General features: G+C 37.7%; 1 protein-coding gene across 1 annotated transcript in view; it reads right to left on the bottom strand.

Moving 5' to 3' along the window:
* Positions 1-450: 450 nt before the first annotated feature.
* LOC145668076 (heat shock 70 kDa protein cognate 4-like) overlaps positions 451-21,029 on the bottom strand; it is a 98,687-nt gene continuing 78,108 nt past the window's right edge. The window contains exon 4 of the mRNA XM_081735583.1: positions 451-2,232. Coding sequence (XP_081591709.1) covers positions 970-2,232 — 1,263 coding nt within the window. The 3' untranslated portion in view covers positions 451-969. The remainder of the gene's footprint in view (positions 2,233-21,029) is intronic.

Genomic DNA, 21,029 nt, shown 5'->3' with positions numbered 1-21,029 from the left:
ATTATAAATTGCGGAAAGTTTGGTGAAATAAATGTCAGAAAGACACATGCAAAGATGAAATCCGTCTCTGTTCCGAATTACATATCAAAAGTTTATGAATGTTTATAAATAAGTTTGAATACCTGAGCTTATACACATCGCTCTCGAAGGTCTCAAAACATTAAGTATTAGAACATACCTGTTTCGAATCTGACGAATTTCTATTTTAAAATATTTCATGAAGGATTCCACTTAGCATTACAATGCAACAAAGTAAAACATGCTCCACCGAAATAAGCTCTTCCAAAGGTACCAAGTAAATTTCGGTTTTGTATATCCATCCTCGAGGAATTATGTATGGTATAGAATCGTCTTTTCTTTCGAGGTACATGTCTTGTTAAAATAATTAAGACATTACGCAATCGTTACATACCACTAAAAATATTAACATTAAATCTGTATGTAATGCGCAAGAACACAAAATTATCTCTATGATAGTTATATAGTTTATTTGTCACGTAAAAGATTTGGCACATTGTACAAGAACAATAATATCTTACCCCAAAGTATATAATAGATTCTCTCATTGGTAACAATTATTTCATGCATGGTGGTACCATATCACGTAAGAGCATCAAATCTCTCCAGCACTTTCACACTGCAATGATTTATTTCTACTGCAAATATAGTTTTCCACGGGGAAAAAATTAAGTTTTCCACAGGGAAAAATTTATCAACAACAGTACAAAATTAATCTTCAGCATAATATTTACAATTTATAAATTTGTAAATTCAGTTCATATTTTGAAAAATTCTTTTTTATCATGCGATAATAAGAAATTTATAAACTATATATATATATATATATATATATATATATATCTGGCCATTTAAAATTCACATCAAGGATTTTGGCTAGGTTTAGACATTATATAATACTAAAACTAGGAATGAATATATTAAATTGTGAGTATCTTAAATTGTGTCTAATTAAGCGGCAGTCACAATAGGATCGCATATACTTTTGAGATCTCTCCTCTTCTGTTCAATATCTTCCTTAGAAGCACCTTCTTCCATATCAAGCCAAAAAAGTAAATCTTTACATTTCTCAAGAATAGTATTTTTGTCCGTATCAGAAATTTTATCTTTCAATTTATCTTCTACCGTTTTCTTCATGTTTAAGCAGTACAGCTCAAGAGAAATCCTGGCTTCAATTTTCTGTCTTAGCTTTTCATCTTCGTCTCTATATCCTTGTGCCTCAGCAATTAGTCGCTCAACATCCTCTTTGCTTAAACGACTTTCATTCGTAATCTTTATCTTATTTTGTATTCCAGATGACTTCTCAACCGCGTTTACATTTAAAATTCCATTCGTATCAACTTCAAAGGTGACAGTGATTTGCGGAACCCCTCTAGGCGCTGGAGGAATACCAGTGAGCTCAAAGGTACCCAATAAGTTGTTGTCTCTTGTAAAACTTCGCTCACCTTCGTAAACCTTCACTGACACGGAAGATTGCTGATCAGCATATGTAGTGAAGAGCTGTGTTTTCTTTACTGGAATTGTCGAATTTCTCTCGATTAGAGTTGTCATAACACCCCCTCTTGTTTCTAAACCCAATGAGAATGGTGTGACATCAAGGAGCACCATGTCTCTAATTTCTTCTGATTGATCTCCATGTTCAATAGCTGCTTGCAGCGCAGCACCATATGCTACAGCTTCATCAGGATTTACAGATTTTGTAAGTTGTTTGCCATTGAAAAATTCCTCCAATATCTGCTGAACCCTTGGGATACGAGTAGAACCACCAACGAGAACAATTTCATCAATATCTTCCTTTTCCATGTTTGCATTTTGAAGAGCCACCTTAACAGGTTCAAGAGCACGCTGCAGAATTTCTTCAATAAGAGACTCGAATCGAGCACGAGTAATTACCATATGGAGATCTATGTTTTCAAATAATGAGTCAATTTCAATTGTAGCATGTTTCTGAGAAGATAAATGTCTCTTTGCTCTCTCGCAGGCAGAGCGAAGACGCTGTAAGGCACGGTCGCTTTCATCTAGATCTTTGTCATGTTTTCTTCTGAATTCTTGCATGCAATAATCCACCATTTTGTTGTTAATATCTTCACCACCAAGATGGGTATGTCCAGACGTAGATTTTACTTCGTAGACGCCGTCTTCAATCTTAAGAATGGATACATCTAAAGTTCCACCTCCAAAATCAAAGACCAATATGTTAGTTTGACCCTCGAGCTGAAAGGAAAGAACACACTATTTTGAAAATTGGTATTACGAGTAGAGAAAATGCACTAATAATATATGTATGGAAACACTAAAATGTAACTATAAAAATTCACTGAAAACTCGAATCCAGTTCTAGAACAATGCATGATACATTTATCTGATTAAAACAGAACCTAAAAGAGCAAAACAAGTTCTATTATAAATTGTACCTTGTGTACCACAATATAAAAATCTCGGCATTCTATCATCACTTTGTTTTAAGATATCTTCTCAATATTTTTCCTAAAAAGCTACTCTTGAAATATCGCCACAACGTTCAGCAGAACAGAATATATTGCAGCTGCTATTTGTACGATTTAAGTACGCGTTTCCCAAGTTGTCTACGTCCTAAATTAAAAATTTCAGTTTTTAAGCATCCCTGACTGATCTAAGTGTTAGGATAGAGGAAGAACTGACGGAAGAGAGTGCAATTGGAAGGGGAGTTCGACAAGGATGCTGCCTCTCGCCAACGCTATTTAATGTATATCTAGAAGAGATAGTGAAAAATAGTTTACATGATGATGATGGTATTTCGGTAGAAGGTAGAATGATTAGATGCATAAGATTTGCACACGATATGGCGCTTGTTTGCAGAATCTGAAAAGAAAATCAATAAAATGTTAGAAAAAATGAGAAAGGGCTTTGAAATCGTATACCAAACGTAACTCAACGTTTCTATGTAAGATTAACTTTTAATGAGCATAGGAATAATGCATAATATGTGTGATAGTAAAATTCGTCTCATAATGCCTTAAAAGTCTTTCAATTGTAGCCTTATAGTTTTACTATGTATTCCTACTATTCTGGTGAAAAATAATTCCCTTGCTTTTCCAGATTTTCGAAAGACTGAATTTTCTCCCATTTTAGCGAAATTAAACATTGTGCTATCCACACATCAACATATAAAAAATATTCTCCTACGGCACGCACACTGGTAAGTCTGACAGTCTCTCAGTGTTATTCTTACCCATTCATGTTTCAATAGCAACACTAGTTTTAAGTATGGATAATTTCCAGTAACATGAGTACATTACAATACATCCAATAGAATCCATTAACTAGAATATTTTTCTTAAGTATCAACACACATAACATTTTACAGCCATCTCTATCCACACATGTGGTTTAAAATAACTGGTATATTTTTCTATAATACTATACTGTGGAACAGTACATGTGAATACGTGAGAATTAATAAAAAATAATAATACAAATATATGACAAGAATTTACTTCTAAGGTATAAATACTGACAATCTTCTTTTAACACAGCTACTGTATTCTTCCAAAATATAGAACAATACATACCAGCACGGGACAGAACGCAGAAAACAAAATACGTGAATATGAGAAGTGTAAGGTAGAAATACTTACAAACATAATTACAACAATAAAATAGTAAATTGTTAATAAAATAGCTCAAACCAAACATCCACTATGAACGCGGAAACATATATTTAGTCTGAGAATATTGTAGCAACGAAAGAAATTTCAAAACACGGACTTCATGGATAGTACCCAAAATATAGATAAACAAGTTTGGTTTTCCAACAAAAGGGAAACGGGATTTGAAACAGGGTCCAATAGAAATTAGGACCTGATATACATTCTTATTAAATAAGGATAATGTTCAGATATGTAATGCATTTAATATAAATAAATGAGTCTTTTGCAAAAATGATGATATTAACATTTTATAATAAGTTACACACATTTATTCCCAGAAAACATAAAGCCTCGAACTTTTCTATTCACAATAATTCTGCCCATTCGCACTGGATTAAACGAAATCTGTGGATCAACCTTTTCCTGACGAATACAGATTTGTATCCAGTAATGAAGTGTTAAAGCAAGGAAAACAGGTTTTCAATTTAGGCACCTTGAACAGATGTCCCAGCCTATTTTTAACCCTTGTACGTCCCTCGATTTTTGCATACACATAAGTTCCTCTGGGTCAAAATGGACTCATTCATTTTTTTATGTTTCAATTTGTAGTTTACACTACATTTGTACATGCAATAGCGTTGTTACTGGTTTGTGTCAAATATAACAAAAGATGGGTCAAATGTAGACAAGCGTCACTGTTTGGGGGGATGTCCTCGGCCCCCTGTACTTTTAAATACATGAAATATTTCCGGTCGTCCTCAAATATTTAGAAATAATTGTACAATTTTTGTACTATTCACCGAAATTTAACATGCCAGAGATGCCCTTGCATCTGGAACACTAAAACATCACACACACACACACACACACACACACACACACACACATATATATATATATATATATATATATATATATATATATATATATATATATATATATATATATAATACTTTTGACTTCTGTTGCAAGCAGGTTTTATTTAGGTTACTTTTGGTTATGTTAGGTCATGCATTCCTGTTGACTTTTATTGAAAACCTCTGAGAACAAAATCCACGTAAGTGGTTGTTTTCTTTTATGCTACTTGAAACATGTGAACACCCATTTTACTGTTTTTGACATTGCTCACAAATGTGATTGGGATGTCTTTTACAGATAAATTTGTTTCACAAACTGTATTTCATCGTATTTTTGTCGTCTGTTCCCTTTCACGTGTGGCAATACCTATTTTCCTTAGGGCATCAGGGCTACTCGTCGTTTGATGAACACACTCCTCCTGTGTCTCTCCACGGAGCGATCGTACGATTTCTTGGGCTGCAGGTTTTGCACATTTTTGTTTGTTTTATGTAGTTTTCAGTTGAGTTGATTTTAGTTTAGCGTTCTTTTGAGCAGCGAGACAATATGAGACGTAGACCTACTGATTAGCGTGGAATCCAAACCACATGAGCTCCCACCAGGAATCGAACCCGGGTGTCCCACGCCAAAGGCACAACCACTTAGCCACGAGGGAGATCTTGATGCAGTTTTCAATCAGAGCTTTCCGAAGAATTTTCATCAGACAAGGAAGACGAAGACAAAGAATCCTGCACTGATAATTGATCCTCCGTTTCAGATGTCAGTTCATCGTCAGAAAAAGTAAGAAAGTTTTGAATTCTTCTGGTGTCAAAGCAGTCATTTTGGACACCAAAGTGGTGTGTAATTACTACACAACGAGGAAACAAGCAATACTACGAATAAAAGTTTATCCAAAATGAACCTAAACAATGTTGCCAATACAAGGTATCTGAAAGAAACTAAACAACTTTGCCAGTACAGTATACTGGAAGAAACTAAATTATTTTCTGGACAGTGCAATAACTAATAATAATAATAATAATAATAATAATAATAATAATAATTTTTGCATTGTTTGTGGATGTATTATTATCAGAAATCCATTCAATAATGATTTTTCAGTCACTTAAATATTCATTGAACTAATGGGTCTAAATGAACCCGAGGAACTTATGTGTTAGTTTTTCTACTGTGACGTAAGAGGATGGAGATTTGAATCGAAATTTTTACAAAACACATATTTGGTAAAATAACTAAAAGTCACGAAGCATGATGATCACAGCTGACATAGGGTCCGAGATAATAAAGTTGAAAACTCGCTTTGGGTCAAAATAGACCCGAGGGACGTAAGAAGGTTAATAGAAATAACAGGCCCAAAAGATATAGGCTACAAACACAACAATGGTATCGACAAAAGAAAAGATATTGCTAAAAAATGGATTTATTTCCGATTATGGCCAGAACTCGTACAAACTATAGAAAGTCGCTTAGAAATGTATCTTAGAAGTAATACTGAAACTTCCGTTACATTTACGAAAGAATTTTGCAAAATGTGAAAATTATTACGCAAAATTTTTTAATGCATTACGAACCTATCTGGCAATTTGTCGATGTCAACAAACATACATAGAAATAACTAAGAAGAAAGTATCAACCAAAATTAAAGAACACATAAAGGATTTCAAAGACCAAAATCTCGGTTTCTGGATTGTCAAAACATTTCGTGTCTACAAAGCATATCAATAACAAAGTGCAAATGTTTCATAGAACTCATTCGCAAATTGTACATTGAATATTACTACATCAGAGCGAAAACAACCAGAATTAAGTCTCAATCAGATGTACATTGGATAAAAGCTGGGACCAAATAATTAAGCTTTTCAACTCTACCTCGACGACTTCTAATTAATAGACAGGTTCAACGCAAACCATTTAACAACAAAGAAATTAGAGTTACGCATTTGCATGTACAATCATTATAAGCACAGTAAGCATTTTTTTGTATTAATAGATTGAACATTTGAGAAAATATAAACTAATGGAAGCTGGATTTCGTAATTCGAAATTAGGAAACACAACAATAGATGTCAGCGAAAACCACAGAATAAATTCAATGCAAATATCATGAGGAAGTGTACTGCACGCAAATATGTGACTAGTATATTTAAATCGCAGAAACCATACTGACTGCACGTTTGGCAACATTGTTATGAAAATGTGATAGCTGGTTACAGCAGACTACAGTAAGAGAGTAGGACTATTCCATGCATTTTACGATTTTGTTTGAATTGTATATATATCAAACAATACCGAATTAATACGTGAATATTGCAACAGCGGAAGAAATTTCCAAAATATGAAGAGACAGAAAATTAAAATACATGTAAACAAGATTGGTTCTTAAACAACAGAGAAATTGTGCTTGACAAAGTTTCCAGTACAAATTAGGATCAAAAATATCCCTATTAAATAGGGAAAATACGTAGGTAGGACATTTCTTATTATATTGTGACATTATGACTTCTTGCCATATTAAGGAAAAACAAGACTAGTCTTTATGTTTTGCTCCTCTCCTTACTCTCTTTTTTATACACACACACACACACACACACACACACACACACATATATATATATATATATATATATATATATATATATATATATATATATATATATATATATATATATATATATATATATATATATATATATATATTCATATTTGTGTATGTAATACGTGTGTAAAGAGCTACAATAATATAAACTCTCTCTCTTATAGGCTAGGCGCTGGAGTTAGTGTTACCAATTAGTGTTAAAACTTTTCTCAAAACTTCTGTTCGAGTAGCAGCAATTATACAAAGAAAATGCAGCCTGAAAGGAAAAGTAACTTCTTTAAATGTATCATTCTCAATCATAGATAAACATTTCCAGAAATCAGAAAACACTCAACTTCAGGAATTCTGTTACAAGAATTTTGCTTGTAGTTTGTTTATTGAAGTTGTTTCTTCAATAGCGAAGCTATATGAGACATTGTTCTACAGTTTAAAGTGGAATCCAAACAACCATAACTTGTTCAATGCTTTCTACTGGGAATGAACCCGGGATCCCGTATACTGAAGGATCGCGTGTTGGCCACCACTATACCAGCAGGAAGGGTACACTTTTTAGACTCACGAAGGGAACACGTGGACAGCTTAGTTCTGTTTCGGGACACTAACGAAGAAAAAAATCACCATATACTTATATTCAGGGCCCAGAATTTAGGTTTTCTTAAATTCATGCAACAACTGACAACTTGCTCGTTGCCTTTGAAGAAGGTGCAAATAGTATAAATTAAAAAAAATTATCCATAGATAGATCAGCAGTTAACTGGAAATCTATATATATAAAAGAGAACGTACAATTCTTTGTCCGCTCATCACGCTAATACGGCTGAACCAATTTCTTTCATTTTTGGGGGGTTATTAGGATTTGGACCCTAGATGGTTTTTATCATATCACTTTAATTTTTAATTACCAGTGTCTTGAGATAATTGACCATTCAAGTGTCCATAACGTACAAATCCTTTGTTATTAGTTCATCATAGGTAAAAATAAACGTATTTATATGCAACCCGCATGACCGTGTCACTCGGCGGGTTAACATAAATGACAGGCGATATACAGCGGAAAATAGCTTGAATCTTCTGTTTAAAATTTTTTAATTGATTTGCTTATTTTTACAGACACTTTTACAATATGCCAGCACCGGGATGACCGCAGCGAAGCGGGGCGGGTTAACATAAATGACAGGCGATATAATGTTAAGATTTACTGCAATCTTCTATGGTTTTTATCATATCACTTGAAAGCGAAAAAGTAAAAATTATCTAAGTAACAAAGTTTATTGCGTTCCGGGGTGACCGCAGCGAAGCGGGGTGAACGCTGCTAGTTCATTAATAAGAGTAGAGCTAATTATGATCCATAATGCAAAATACTGAAATTAGTAGCTGTCTCTTTCACATTGTTCATGGTACCTTTAAAACATAGTTTTGGAATTTGGACGGGCTTACAAGAGTTATTTGAAACTTATTTAGCAACGTTTTAGTTTCGAGGGCAAGTTTTGCAATAATTATTGAATAAACAATATTCCCTCAGAAGTTTTTCTCGATAGAAGGAATGTGAACGTAGTTGATTGAGTATAGCGTCTGTTGCCACATTTGAAGGAATAGTCGATTCAGTTTTACATACTAATTGAGAATCATCCTGTGACAGCTTTTAAAACTTTTCTGTCATGTTTGAAAGATTCTTTGCGATGAGCTAAATTAGCTTGCATCCAACATATTCCAAACTAACATTAACCTTTCCTTACCTAATTACAGTTACATTCATCGATGGTTCCTTTTCTCTACGGTTCCTACTTATTTGGCAGGCGCGAATTCCCTGACTTTTTAGGTCACGAATCATTATATCAACCCCATGCCATAAGCGTCGGTGGACCACCGATGGGCAATAGCGACATCTCGCCAAAAATTGGCGGCCTCGCAGCGACGATCCGCGGTGGCCCCTCTTCCGTTTTGAAAATTATACCACCAGTGAACCACAAGTGGCAGAGACGCGACAAAACGCCAATGAATCACAAAATTACTCTCCCAAAATTTTGTTAAATCACCTGTATGTCTGATTTGTTTACATTAAGGTGAGTCTAAAATCACTAAAAAATGTACCAAAAAAGTACCCGTACGAGGCTCGAACCACCAAGCTCATGATTACTGGGCGGGTGTTCTTCCGACTTCGCCACGGAGGTGATGAAGGAAACGTCGCTCGGAAACGGGATAAATTGTTGAGATCTTTTTAATTTGGTGAATCAGTGCTCCTTTAACCGTGTATATGAGACGATAACTGTTTGGGGTAAGTTAAAATGCGTTCCCCATGTAAGTTTATAACAAAATGACGCGTGTCTATTTACTTTATTTCATAGTTCTCCCATATTCACTTTCTAATGATCAACGACAGTTGCGATCTAAATTCATACAATTATCGCACTTATCTCAAGATTTTTCACTTCATGATGTTGAGGCAGGGGTTCTTGTTGACCCCCGGAGCTCCTTTAGGAACAATTCGTCAAGAAAAAAATATATAATAATAACCGCATGCATATGACTGGCGATAGTACGTATTAGTCCCTTTGCGATTCTCCGCGACGAATCGAAGGAGCGTGGACCAAAACGAAGTCCTCGCTGCTACGCGGTGGTATCTTCAACACCCCGACTCGAGATATCTGTTTCGACTCGACGAAACATTGCCGCCGGTGGGACACTAGCGGCAATGCTTCGACTCGTCGCTATATTGACGATCGACGTTTACCCACAAGTGGGCCATTAGGTGTTGGCGACGTTTACGGCAAAGGGCATATATAGAGTGGCCCATTTTAATCTGGTTAACCCTTTTAAATTATGGCTTTTTTGAGGTATTTTGTAGACTTTCACTCAATCATCTATTGCGTCAAGACTATTTATAGTAGGATCATGGTTCATACCCCGTTTTATTTCTAGTAAAGCAGTGTTTCTAACTGCGTCCGTAAAATTTCCCTAAAGTGTACCAAATGCAGGAAATTTTCGCTCAAAGTGGGAAGTTATTTTCTTTTTTCTTTTTTTTAAAATTTTTATCGCGAATATATCCCCTTTGGTATAGGATACAATAATGCGAATGCTACTGCAAAGAAATCTTTGCTTTATGGTGAAGAGAATGAGATACAAAGAGTGGCCCTAGGATGAAAAGTTTTGATGCTACAGCTGATTTACATATTTTCCCTTGGTAATACCTTTTTAGCGAATTTCTATGCTATCATCATCATCATCATCATGACTGTTCATTGTGGGAACATGAATTGTACCTCGTTTTCTTTGCCATGAACCAGTCTTTCAAACGGTACTAATCGCATGTCTCTAGCATGTACCATATCGTGTACCTGTGAAGATAAAAATGGGAAAAAGGGACAATTTTCCCAAAAAATCCCCTTTTTCCATTTTGGACAGAGGTTCCCACTTCTGGTACACGATAGGGAAATTTGAGTGGTACATTTCGAAAGCCTGTCTCATAACGAAACCAATGAGGTACAAACCATGATTCTAGGGTAAATAGTAATGTGTCAGAGAGTTTTTGAAAAAACTTCTCAATTATACCCTTTTTTAACCCCATCGTTTATATTTGTGATGTCACAGCCCCCAGACAGAGCACGCGTGGCTGCAAAGTGCCCATAAAATGTGTTCTATGATGCTTCAATATTTGAATGAATGCAAAAAACCCGGTCTAAAAATCTTTACTAGAGACTTATAAAGCAAATTCCGAAGGTCGACGCCATGGCACAGGTGTTGTGCCATCATAATTTAAAAGGGTTAAATGAACTGAATAAAAACTCAAATAGGAAATACCATGAGGTAAATCGAATGGTAATTTCGCGATGCGCCTTAGGGCCCCTCTTCAAGGAGGCCCGGGGCCCAACTTAAATAGAAACAGAAAAATGAAGCGACTAACACCTCGTTCGATAGATCTCTAGAAACCAAAAAGCGATGTGGCAAAAGATTTTTCGTATCGGTCACCGTATTCAAAATGGCCGCCAAAACATCTCACCTGTATCAGATAAACGTCCAGGGCCAATTTAGAAATTTTAAATGAAAATATGGGTCAAGTTCTATAGATCTTCATACACTAAACAGCATTGTGGCAAAAGATTGTTTATATGTGTCACCGTTTTCAAAATGGCCGCCAAGACATGGTGCCTTTATCAGATAAAACGACCAGTACCACTAATATGAAAACGTTTGGAAATAAGTGAACAGGATAAAATTTGTACAGGAAATCACAGAGGGTATTTATCATTCCACGCCTCGAGAATAATCCAACGGAGAGAAAGATTATTAAAGTGTAAGTGACATAATGCTAAAGAGGAAATCTAATTGTTAGAAAATTATCTTTCCGATCTCCCTTTGTAAGTGGGTGAAGTGGGAATGAATTGTAAAATCTCAAATGAAAATCCCACTTTTACTTGCAATAGATATGGTTTGTCTGAAACACTTGGGTCTACAAGTGACTGGCACTGTAATGAACCGATATTGTACAGACGACTTTTGAGGAAAACCAAGGTTTGTACACATTGTTCAACAAATTGGTTGGTTTCGCATTTCAGTTGATTCATTTTTGCATAAATCATTGCCTGCAATCAAAATGGAAGCTACAATTTAACAAGAATTTTACCTACTTTTTTCCCATTACGGACATATATCTACCTATTAAAATGCTACAGTACCAATTAAGAGCGTTCGTTCCTTCGTTCATAGCTAGTCATAATGACTAGCACCCTTTTAGAGAGTTACGCCCTCTCTTAAAGAAGAGTATTACGTAAATGGAAGATTTGAGGGATTTTGTGACGGTCTCATAGAAGTTCTTTATTATAATAATTTTTAAGGTCTTAAATATCTTTCCGATCCTTAACATTTGGTAGGAAATTAACGAGGAATTGCAGTTAATTTAATATTGCACAGAACTGGAACAGCAGAAATATGATAGTAAGAATGGGTACCTAGTGGTAAGGCATATCATATTTATACAGAGTGTGAATGATGAGCAGGAAGAATGAGGCGAGGTGTGCCATCACATCGCAACACTATAAGTGTTAGTCAGACAGACGAAGATATCTTCTCGCCTAGGGGCTGATCGAGGTTTTAATGTAGATAGTGGGAGCCCTGTTGGTAGCAGATGGATTCAGCGTGCAAATGATGGAAATATGAGTGGAAGATGATCATGAACTTGATAGTCTGTGAGGAGTTCCTGGTCTAATGCGTCAGGGGGTAGAGTGTAGCAGTAGAGAGTAGAGTAACGATAGCGGTGGGGGTAATATCGAGATGGAGAGCTAAGTGGTGCATAGTATTCAGAAGTAAAGGGTGTTGTGTTTTATAACGAGAGCATATGTATGTGAGACGTAAAGTTTCAAGATGAAACTGAAGTGTAGGAAACTGAATCCGGTCGTGCAAATCTGCTGTGGGACTAGGCAGTTTGACTCGATATGCAATGCGGAAAGCATGTCGTTCTAACACTAGTAACTTTTCGTAAATTTTGCGGGTGGCCGCAATACATGCAACGTTTCCGTAAGTCAGCACAGGCCGTAGAAAGGCCTTGTATGTGTTCAGAATTGTGTTTGGTTTTAGTCCCCAGGACGTTCCCGTGAGCCTTTTTAATAAGTTAAGTCTATTGTAGGCTTTAGTTGTGACTGTTTGAAGATGTAGTTTCCAAGTGAGATGTTTATCGAATGTGAGCCCCAAGTAAGTTACAGTTGAACGTGCCTGGATGGGAGTTTGGTCTACTTGTAGTGGAAGGTGGTTAGGATTTCTTCTGACTCTTGATGTGCGTTTTGGTGGAATGAAGACAATGGCCTGTGTTTTTGTGGCGTTGATCGTTAGCTGCCATTTGTCGCACCAGCGAAGAAAATTGTTAATTGCTAACTTTAGAGCAGTGTTGATGGATTGGATAGTAAATCCTAAGGCAAGAAAGGCGGTGTCGTCGGCATATTGAAAGAGGTGAATTTTATCAGGAAGTGGACGCATATCGGCAACATAGAGAAGATAGAGGAGTGGTGACAGAGCCGATCCTTGAGGTACTCCACAGCGAAGGAAAATAGGATGTGAGAGGTAGTTATTTATTGAAACATATGACAGACGGCCGATTAAAAAGTTATATATCAGTCTTATATATGGAACAGGAAATCGAAGATGAGTTAATTTGTATATAAGTGCGATGTGCCATACCCTGTCAAATGCTTTCTCGACGTCAAATAATACAAGACACGATGGTTTGGCCGAGTTATAGTGTTGTGTAAACATTGTGGTTAAACGAAGTAGTTGATCGCTGATCGAATAACCTGGGCGAAATCCTGCGGTATCTGGCGTCTTTGTATGTATGCATGCAGACGTCTTACTAGAATACGTTCTAGGATTTTACTAAAAGTAGACGTTAATTGAATTGGGCGGTAGGATGATAAGGTGGCAGGATGTTTCTTTGGTTTTGGAAACATTAACGTCTTAGAAGTTTTCCAGGTGACAGGAAAATAGCCAGTTCGCAGAATAAAAGTGAAAATCGTGGCTAACAAATTAAGCAATATAAGCGGGCTTTCTTTTATATGGCGATAGGTTATTGTATCAAAGCCAGGTGCACTATTTCTTTTGTTGCGAACAACTGTACTTAGATCTTGAACTGTGATTAGCTCTGTTAGAGGTTCATTTTGCGAAAGAGTATGAAGGGCATGAGGTTGTAATGAAGGAGAAGATGAATTGACTGTGTCAGCTGGATGTCTATATAAATATGTGGAAATGAGTGGTGTGAAGATGACTTGGAGGAAATCAGCATAAGCGTCAGCTTTGGCGGAATCTGTTTGTATAGGTAAGTCACCATTTAATAATGAATATGATGTTTTAGTATGTTTTCCGCAAAGAGCATTAATACGTTTCCAGTACTTGCTAGGATGAGTGACATCAGAGGGAATTACAGGTTTTAACCCAACACCGTAGCTTGTAAGCACGAATGTAATTCTTGACCATCCTCTGAAGTTGCCGATGATCACGGAGTGATTCTGGATTTTTTGTACGTTGATAGTCACGATAAAACTGTCGAGAGCGAGTGATAAATGTGAGATATTCTGGTGGCAATGTTGGTCGATAAGGCATTGATGTATTTACTGGTATGTAAAGTGAACTAGCTTCTTGGATTGAAGTTTTGATGGTATGGATGTCATGATACAGTTCGTCCTCTGATGTAGAAGGTTGCAAAGGCTCTACTGCTGCCGATAGATATGTTCTCTATTGTTCCCAGTTGGCTTTGTCAAAACGGAGGCTAGTTCTTTGAAATTCTGTAGATTGAGACGTATGACGAGTACTGAGTTGTAATTTGATCGGAACATGGTCACTTCCTAATGGATCGAGAACATCAATATGGATTTGTGAAACGAGATTAGCAGAAGTAATGACAATATCTGGTGTGCTTTGTGATACAGGCCTAGTGGGTTTTGGAAGATCATGAATGATACCAGTCGTGTGAGTTGTGACAAAGGTTTGGAAGGTAGATCTGTCTCTTTCTAATCTGTTGTGCATGTTGAAGTCGGCCATAATTATGAATCTCTTATAATTTTCGGAAATGTGTTGCACGAATGCAGTAGATAGCGGCTTTCCAGGTCTGATATAAACTGTAGCAACGGTTATGGCTACATTACGGAAATAAAGTAATGATGAGATATTCAGGAAGATCTGGCAGCCTACAAAAGTGTCGACGTGATGGAATACGTGGAGAAAATCCGATGACTGTTCCTCCATTTGCGCGCCTCCTAGGAAGGATACTATCCTGTCGAATTAGTGTATATCCAGAAAAATGACAAGTGATGGAGCGAGTGAGAAAGGTTTCGTTAAGGATAAACACTGCCGCTCTTTCTTCCAGTAACAGCGCTTCGAATAAAGCTTTATTCTGACGAATGGATCTAATATTGAGAAATATAAAGACTATATCCATGATCAGTAGGTTAGACAGTAGTTTCCAAAGGTGCTGTATGGAAATAGACATTTTGACCAGAATATGTAGCATTAAATGTAACATGGAATATTTCTTTTGCTGCGTGGGTGATTTGTTTTAAGACATGCGAACGATGAAATGGTTGAATATTTTGAAGAGTAAGCGTTAGAAAGGCAAGCATATAGTGCACTGTTATAGGAGAGTCCAGTGAATGTGGAACGTCTGTAGAATAGTTATATATACGTAGTGGTGCCACGAACTCAGGGTGAGCTTCGGTAGGGGCGGGTTTGCCCTTGCACTTGTAACTATATGTCGGATGTTGTTCATGGCAAGTGTAACAATTCGGTGGTTGTTGTAGATTGGGACACGGACGAGTTGAGTGATCACCAGAACAGTAGCCGCAGATAGTGGTATTTGGGCATGTTGCGGTAGAGTGTTGATTATATGTCTGGCATTTTTCGTATCGAAGTGGTAGGGGTGCTGGTGACCGTGAAGGTTCAACTCTGTGTCTTCTGTTATAAATGTTTGCCCCATTATTCAGAAGAGAATCAATGGTGGTTTGAGAAGGTGTTAGTACTCGAACAATGTACGTGGGGCCTGCAGCATTTCTAATTCGCATAACCTTCTGGAGTGTGTGTCCTTCGCATATAAGTTCCTCCTGAATCTCTTCATCGCTATAAGAAGGATCAACACCGCGAATCACCACGGAAAGGAGAGGAGGACGGCGAGGTGGTGGTATTTGCTTGCGTTGAGATGCATTGAGATTAGTAAGTTTAGCATCTTTGCCGAAGGTATCTATAGGTACTTTGTTCTTTATAGTACTGAGCAAGTTTGCATCTTCTGTTTTGAAAATAAAGCCGTTCCTAGTCTTGACTATTTCTTTGGGTGAGGCACGAGGAAGGTACGTGCCTAGTTGTAGAGCAACTTGTTTCTCAGTCGAGAAACGTGAATCGAAATCGGTCAACAGAAACGAGTAAATTGATTGAGATAAAGCTGGAGCCGCAGTAGAATCTGTTTCCATGTCCGTAGGGTTGTCCACTCTATCTGGTGTAGTGTGTGCTTTCTTTGCAGGTGGTGAGAATTGCAAGCAGTTAGAATAACTTTGCTTGATTGAAGAGCGGGAAGCCACAGACGCAATACAGCTTTGAGATGAGCTTCTGGTACGACCAGAAGTGGTTTGTGACTGTACCTTGCGTTTTTCCACCTTAGTGGAGCAACCTGGAGGACCAGGGATGATAATGTTGGTAAAGCTTGTTTGCTGATTGTGCGTTTGCCATGATCGATGCCATTGTCCGCCATAGTGAAAACCGCCTGGTGGGCTAAGCCCAAGTATGAGATGATGCCAAATAAACCGTAAAACCAAGAAGAATAGCAAAGTCGTCAATAGGTAATATCAGTTAGGCGTGTTAGCCTCCGTGGAGGCTTCAAATCAACTCGACGGTTCTTTCCTTGACCTCAAAGAGGCAAGTAATCCAACTATATATAAGATGTTCGCGATTCAACCAAAGGGGATGGAAATACTAAAGGACTCGCTTATTTTTCTCCGCCAGCTACGGATACCCTATTTTTAAACCTGGTTAGAGCTCAAGGTGGCCAGTTCGACTAAGAGCGATTTTTTCACATGTCTTTCATTCCCATCCGTGGATGGGCGGGCCGCAGACGGTTATGCCGTCTCTATGGCCAGTGATAGAAGAAAACGTTTGACGAATTAATATGAGAAGGTTCTCAGGCTGTTATGCAAGATTAAGACGCAGATATGTCATCTAATAAAGAGTTGTAGAAGCAAGTCGATTATGGATGAGCACGGAGTGGTGCATAGATTGGGAATGTGGTCGTGTTCAGACGGTGGAAGCTAAACTGCAGAGAGATCCATGTGTGGGATCATGGATTGTGGATGTGGACATAATGGTGATAGATACGGCGAAATGGGTTGTGCGTCTCAGGGGAGTTGTCCTGTTCTTAAATGGCCAGTAGATGATCGAGAGGCGGGTATGCGTATCTGGGTTCCGTAGGTGTTTGTTCCAAGAGTTCGTGAAGTAGAGGATGGGCATTTGAAATGCGCTGAAAGATGTAGCGGCTGCGAAGGCGTCGGAGATGAGGAAGAAGTGTAGGGATAGTGGTGCGTCGGTAGACCTCTGCAGTAGGTGTTTGCTGCGGTAGAGAATATGCTATGCGGAGTGCACGGCGTTCAAGGATTTGGAGGCGTGCATAAAAGTTGGTAGTCGCTGATAGTCAGGCAAGATGGCCGTGTTTCAGTGTCGGTCGGACGAAGACCTTGTAGGTGTAGAGAAGCAATTGGCGTTTAGACCCCACGTAGTGCCTTTGAGATGTCGAAGGAGATTAAGGCGACGGCGAATGTTGGCTACCAATGTACGAAGGTGGGCGTTCCATGTGAGGTGTTTATCGAATGTGACACCAAGATAGTTAAGGTATCGTGGACCGGAAGACGAGAGTCTAAGAGGGTAATCGTGAGGCGCTCAGGATTGCGAGTAGGGCAAAACTTATTCCTCTTGAGGCCAAATAAGGTCATCTGTGTTTTCGTTGCATTAGTTTAAGCTTCCATTTGAGGCTCCAGGTAACAAGATTATCCAGCGCACGTTGAAGATGATAAATTTGGTAAACGGAAGACCGAAGTGCGAGATACGCCGTATCATCGGCAAATTGGAGCATATGGACTGGAGGCGGAAGTTGAGGCATATCAGCGACATAGAGTAAATATAAGAGGGGTGAGAGCACGGAACCTTGGGGAACGCCAGCACGAAGTATGAAGGTTGGAGATTTGGTATTATTAATCTGGATATAAGCTAGTCTATGGTGGAGAAACTGAGCTATGATCCGCACGTAGGGAAACGGCAGAAGGGAGGTAAGTTTGTAGATTAGTCCAGCGTGCCAAACAGTGTCGAAAGCCTTTTCGATATCAAGTGATACTAGGACGGATGGGAGGTGTTTGTTAAAATGGTTGACCAGTAAGGAGGAAAGTTTGACAAGTTGATCGTTAATGCCAAAGGAAGGTCGGAAACCAGCTTGAGTAGGTAGAATGATCGCCCTTTCTGTAATGTATGGCTGCAGACGCTTCATAAGTATACGTTCGAATGTTTTGCTAAAACCATTCGTGAGACTGATCGGTCTATATGATGCCACTGAGGAGGGGTCTTTTTGAGGTTTTAAAAAGACCACTATCTTAGCAAGCTTCCACGTTGCTGGAAAATAGCCGGTCGCAAGTATTGTGGAATTTAAGAGCGACCGAGCTCTAACCTATAACCATAGCTTTCAAAACTTTGATTTACGGTTATTTGTGATTTCACGTTTATAACAAAGACAAATATTTTTAAAAGAGTGTACTTTAAATAAATTACTTAAAGAAATATTTTTCACAAAGTTTATCCTTTTAAATTGTTCAAAGCCCTTTGTCTTTAATAAGCATTCTCCGAAATAAATGCAAATGAATTGTGCTTCCATCTTTGGAGCTCTTTTAAACTACGTGTATATGTTTCTGTCCAATCCTTTCGACAATGAGATCTCGAAAACTACAGGCTCTAGAAAGATGACGTTTTCACTGATCGATTGCAAATTTCATGTGGATTGTCCAGTTCTAATCGAATATTTAAAGAATATGGGCACTATTTCTTTATTACATTTTTACGGGTACACTGGAAGTGTTGAAATAAAAAAATGAAAAAAAAAGGATCACATCCTAAGCATTATACATTTCAACCACATTGTTGTATATCGGGGTTGTATATGTCTCCGGCGTTTGTTTCATGGCCATATAATAATGGAAGAGGAAGGATAACCATTTCTCCAGTCTAAGATGAACCTTTTTTTGGGGGGAGTGTTTTGCCCAATGAACACCATATATAACTGACATTATAATTAATTGTGTATGTAATGTATTTGCTTATTACATACTACATGCTTATTACATACTGCATAAGAAGAAAGAAAACACTGGTCATACATGAATTAGAAACTCCAATCGGAAGCAGGCTCAAATCTTGCAAACGGTGCGAAATATTGAGAAAAAATAATCGAAAAAGGTCTCCCCTTTATGATACCCCTTGGCTTTTTTTTACTCAAGACGTCTTTCACTTGTGTCTGTAAAGGGACATGTACAGATGTTGTAAGGAATGATAAGGAGATTTATGCTCATATGCGAATGATGCGCTGTGTTGAGAGCGCAGGTTCAGCTAGTCTTATAAAAACACATTTCACATAATTTTGTTGTGTAGATACAGTTTGCAAAAGCTAAGGTTCTCATTTGCAATTTCATCGTTCCTTTCCGTCCCGCTTCACCCACTTACTGAGGACGTTGGAACGATGATTTTCTAGGAATTAGATTTCCTCCTTTGCATTATGTCACTTATATTTCAATAATCTTTTCCTCCGTTGGATTATCCTAGAGGCGTGGAATGATAAATACCCTCTGTGATTTCCTGTACGAGTTTTATCTTGTTCATTTATCTCCAAACGTTTTCATATTAGTGGTACTGGACGTTTTATCTGATAACAGTACCATGTCTTGGCGGCCATTTTGAAAACGGTGACCCATATGAACAATCTTCTGCCACAGTGCTGATTAGTGTATGAAGATCTATCGAACGAGGTATCACTTGATCCGTATTTTCGTTTGAAATTTCTAAGTAGGGCCTGGGCCCCCATCAAAGGCCTCTTGGGAGGTACTGCGATAACATCATTCGATTTGCTCCATGGCTTTCCTATTTGAGTTTTTGTTTGGTTCATTTATGTTCAATTATTTTCATATTAGTGGTACTGGATGTTTATCTGATACAGGTAACATATCTTGGCGGCCATTTTGAATACGGTGACCGATATGAAAAATCTTTTGCCACATCACTTTTTGGTTTCTAGAGGTCTATCGAACGAGGTGTCAGTCGTCCCATGTTTATATTTATAATTTTAAAGTTGAGCCCCAAGCCCTCTTGAAGAGCGGCCCTGCGGGGCACCTCAACATCACCATTCGATTTGCCCCATCGTGTTTCCTATTTGAGTTTTTGTTCAGCTTATATATGTTCAACCGTTTTCGAAATATTTCCGTGGAAATATTAAAATAGGCTACCCTGTATAATGTAAGGAAGCAACTAAATTTTCCCCCACCAGAGGATTCCTCCTTTATTATGCACGTACATGTGTGTGTGTGTGTGTGTAGGTAGAGAAGTTTTACAAAACAAACTAATTCATTCTACAAAATATCTCCTACCAATTAGCCGGGTGAAGCAAAATGAGAAATCGGTTCTGAGAAGTAAAAATTCCTACTTAAAATTCCCTGGTTTTTCCAGGTATATGCAGCATTTCGTAAGTTTAAGACCTTTATATGACTATGCTCAATTCGTTGACTTATAAAATGCTCTGCAACGAAAACCACTTGATAAAAAGTCCCTATTAAAATTTGTCTAGATGATCGTAATAAAACTTTATGTTTAGTAAAAGGAATTGATGTTGAATCTGCAACTCGTTCACCTCTAAAGAGAGCTTAAGCGAATGCGATATCTTAAGTTTTCGTAAGGTCTTGTTACCTATTAAGGTAGTAAAGTCTGGTTTAACACGTCTATGGAAGAACATTTCTTATCAGTCTTCAACGAAATTATGACTCACCTATGGAAAGGTATGTCCCTCCAAATTAAGTTTCAGACAAGAAACTTTAGAAGGAATAAATAAATGTGGCGTTTAGAAGTGCTTGCGGAAATGAGTTATTTGTCTGATCCTGCTACTGAAGTAAACCGACTTACACTTTTAACCTGGTTGGATTAGTTACGAGTGTATCCTTGGTGATATTAGCAACGTCACCAATAGCCTGTCAATGTTTAATAAGAAATTCTAGTCTTATCACAAAGACAATTCCACGATTGAAAGCAGTTTTTCTTTGAATAAGGAATACCTTGTGGACAGTGGCGGCGGTTGGACGTTAAAAGTGGGGGGCCAAGACATGATCTGAACAATTATATATCAATGTTAGATTTCCTGGTTGTTTGTAACACTGTTTCATGAAAGGTTG

The sequence above is a fragment of the Thermobia domestica genome, chromosome 13 (genome assembly GCF_964235325.1).
Source record: "Thermobia domestica chromosome 13, izTheDome1.hap1.1, whole genome shotgun sequence".
In the NCBI taxonomy this organism is placed as follows: domain Eukaryota; kingdom Metazoa; phylum Arthropoda; class Insecta; order Zygentoma; family Lepismatidae; genus Thermobia; species Thermobia domestica.
The sequence above is the reverse complement of the archived record's forward strand: the minus strand, read 5'-3'. Positions and strand labels throughout refer to the sequence as shown.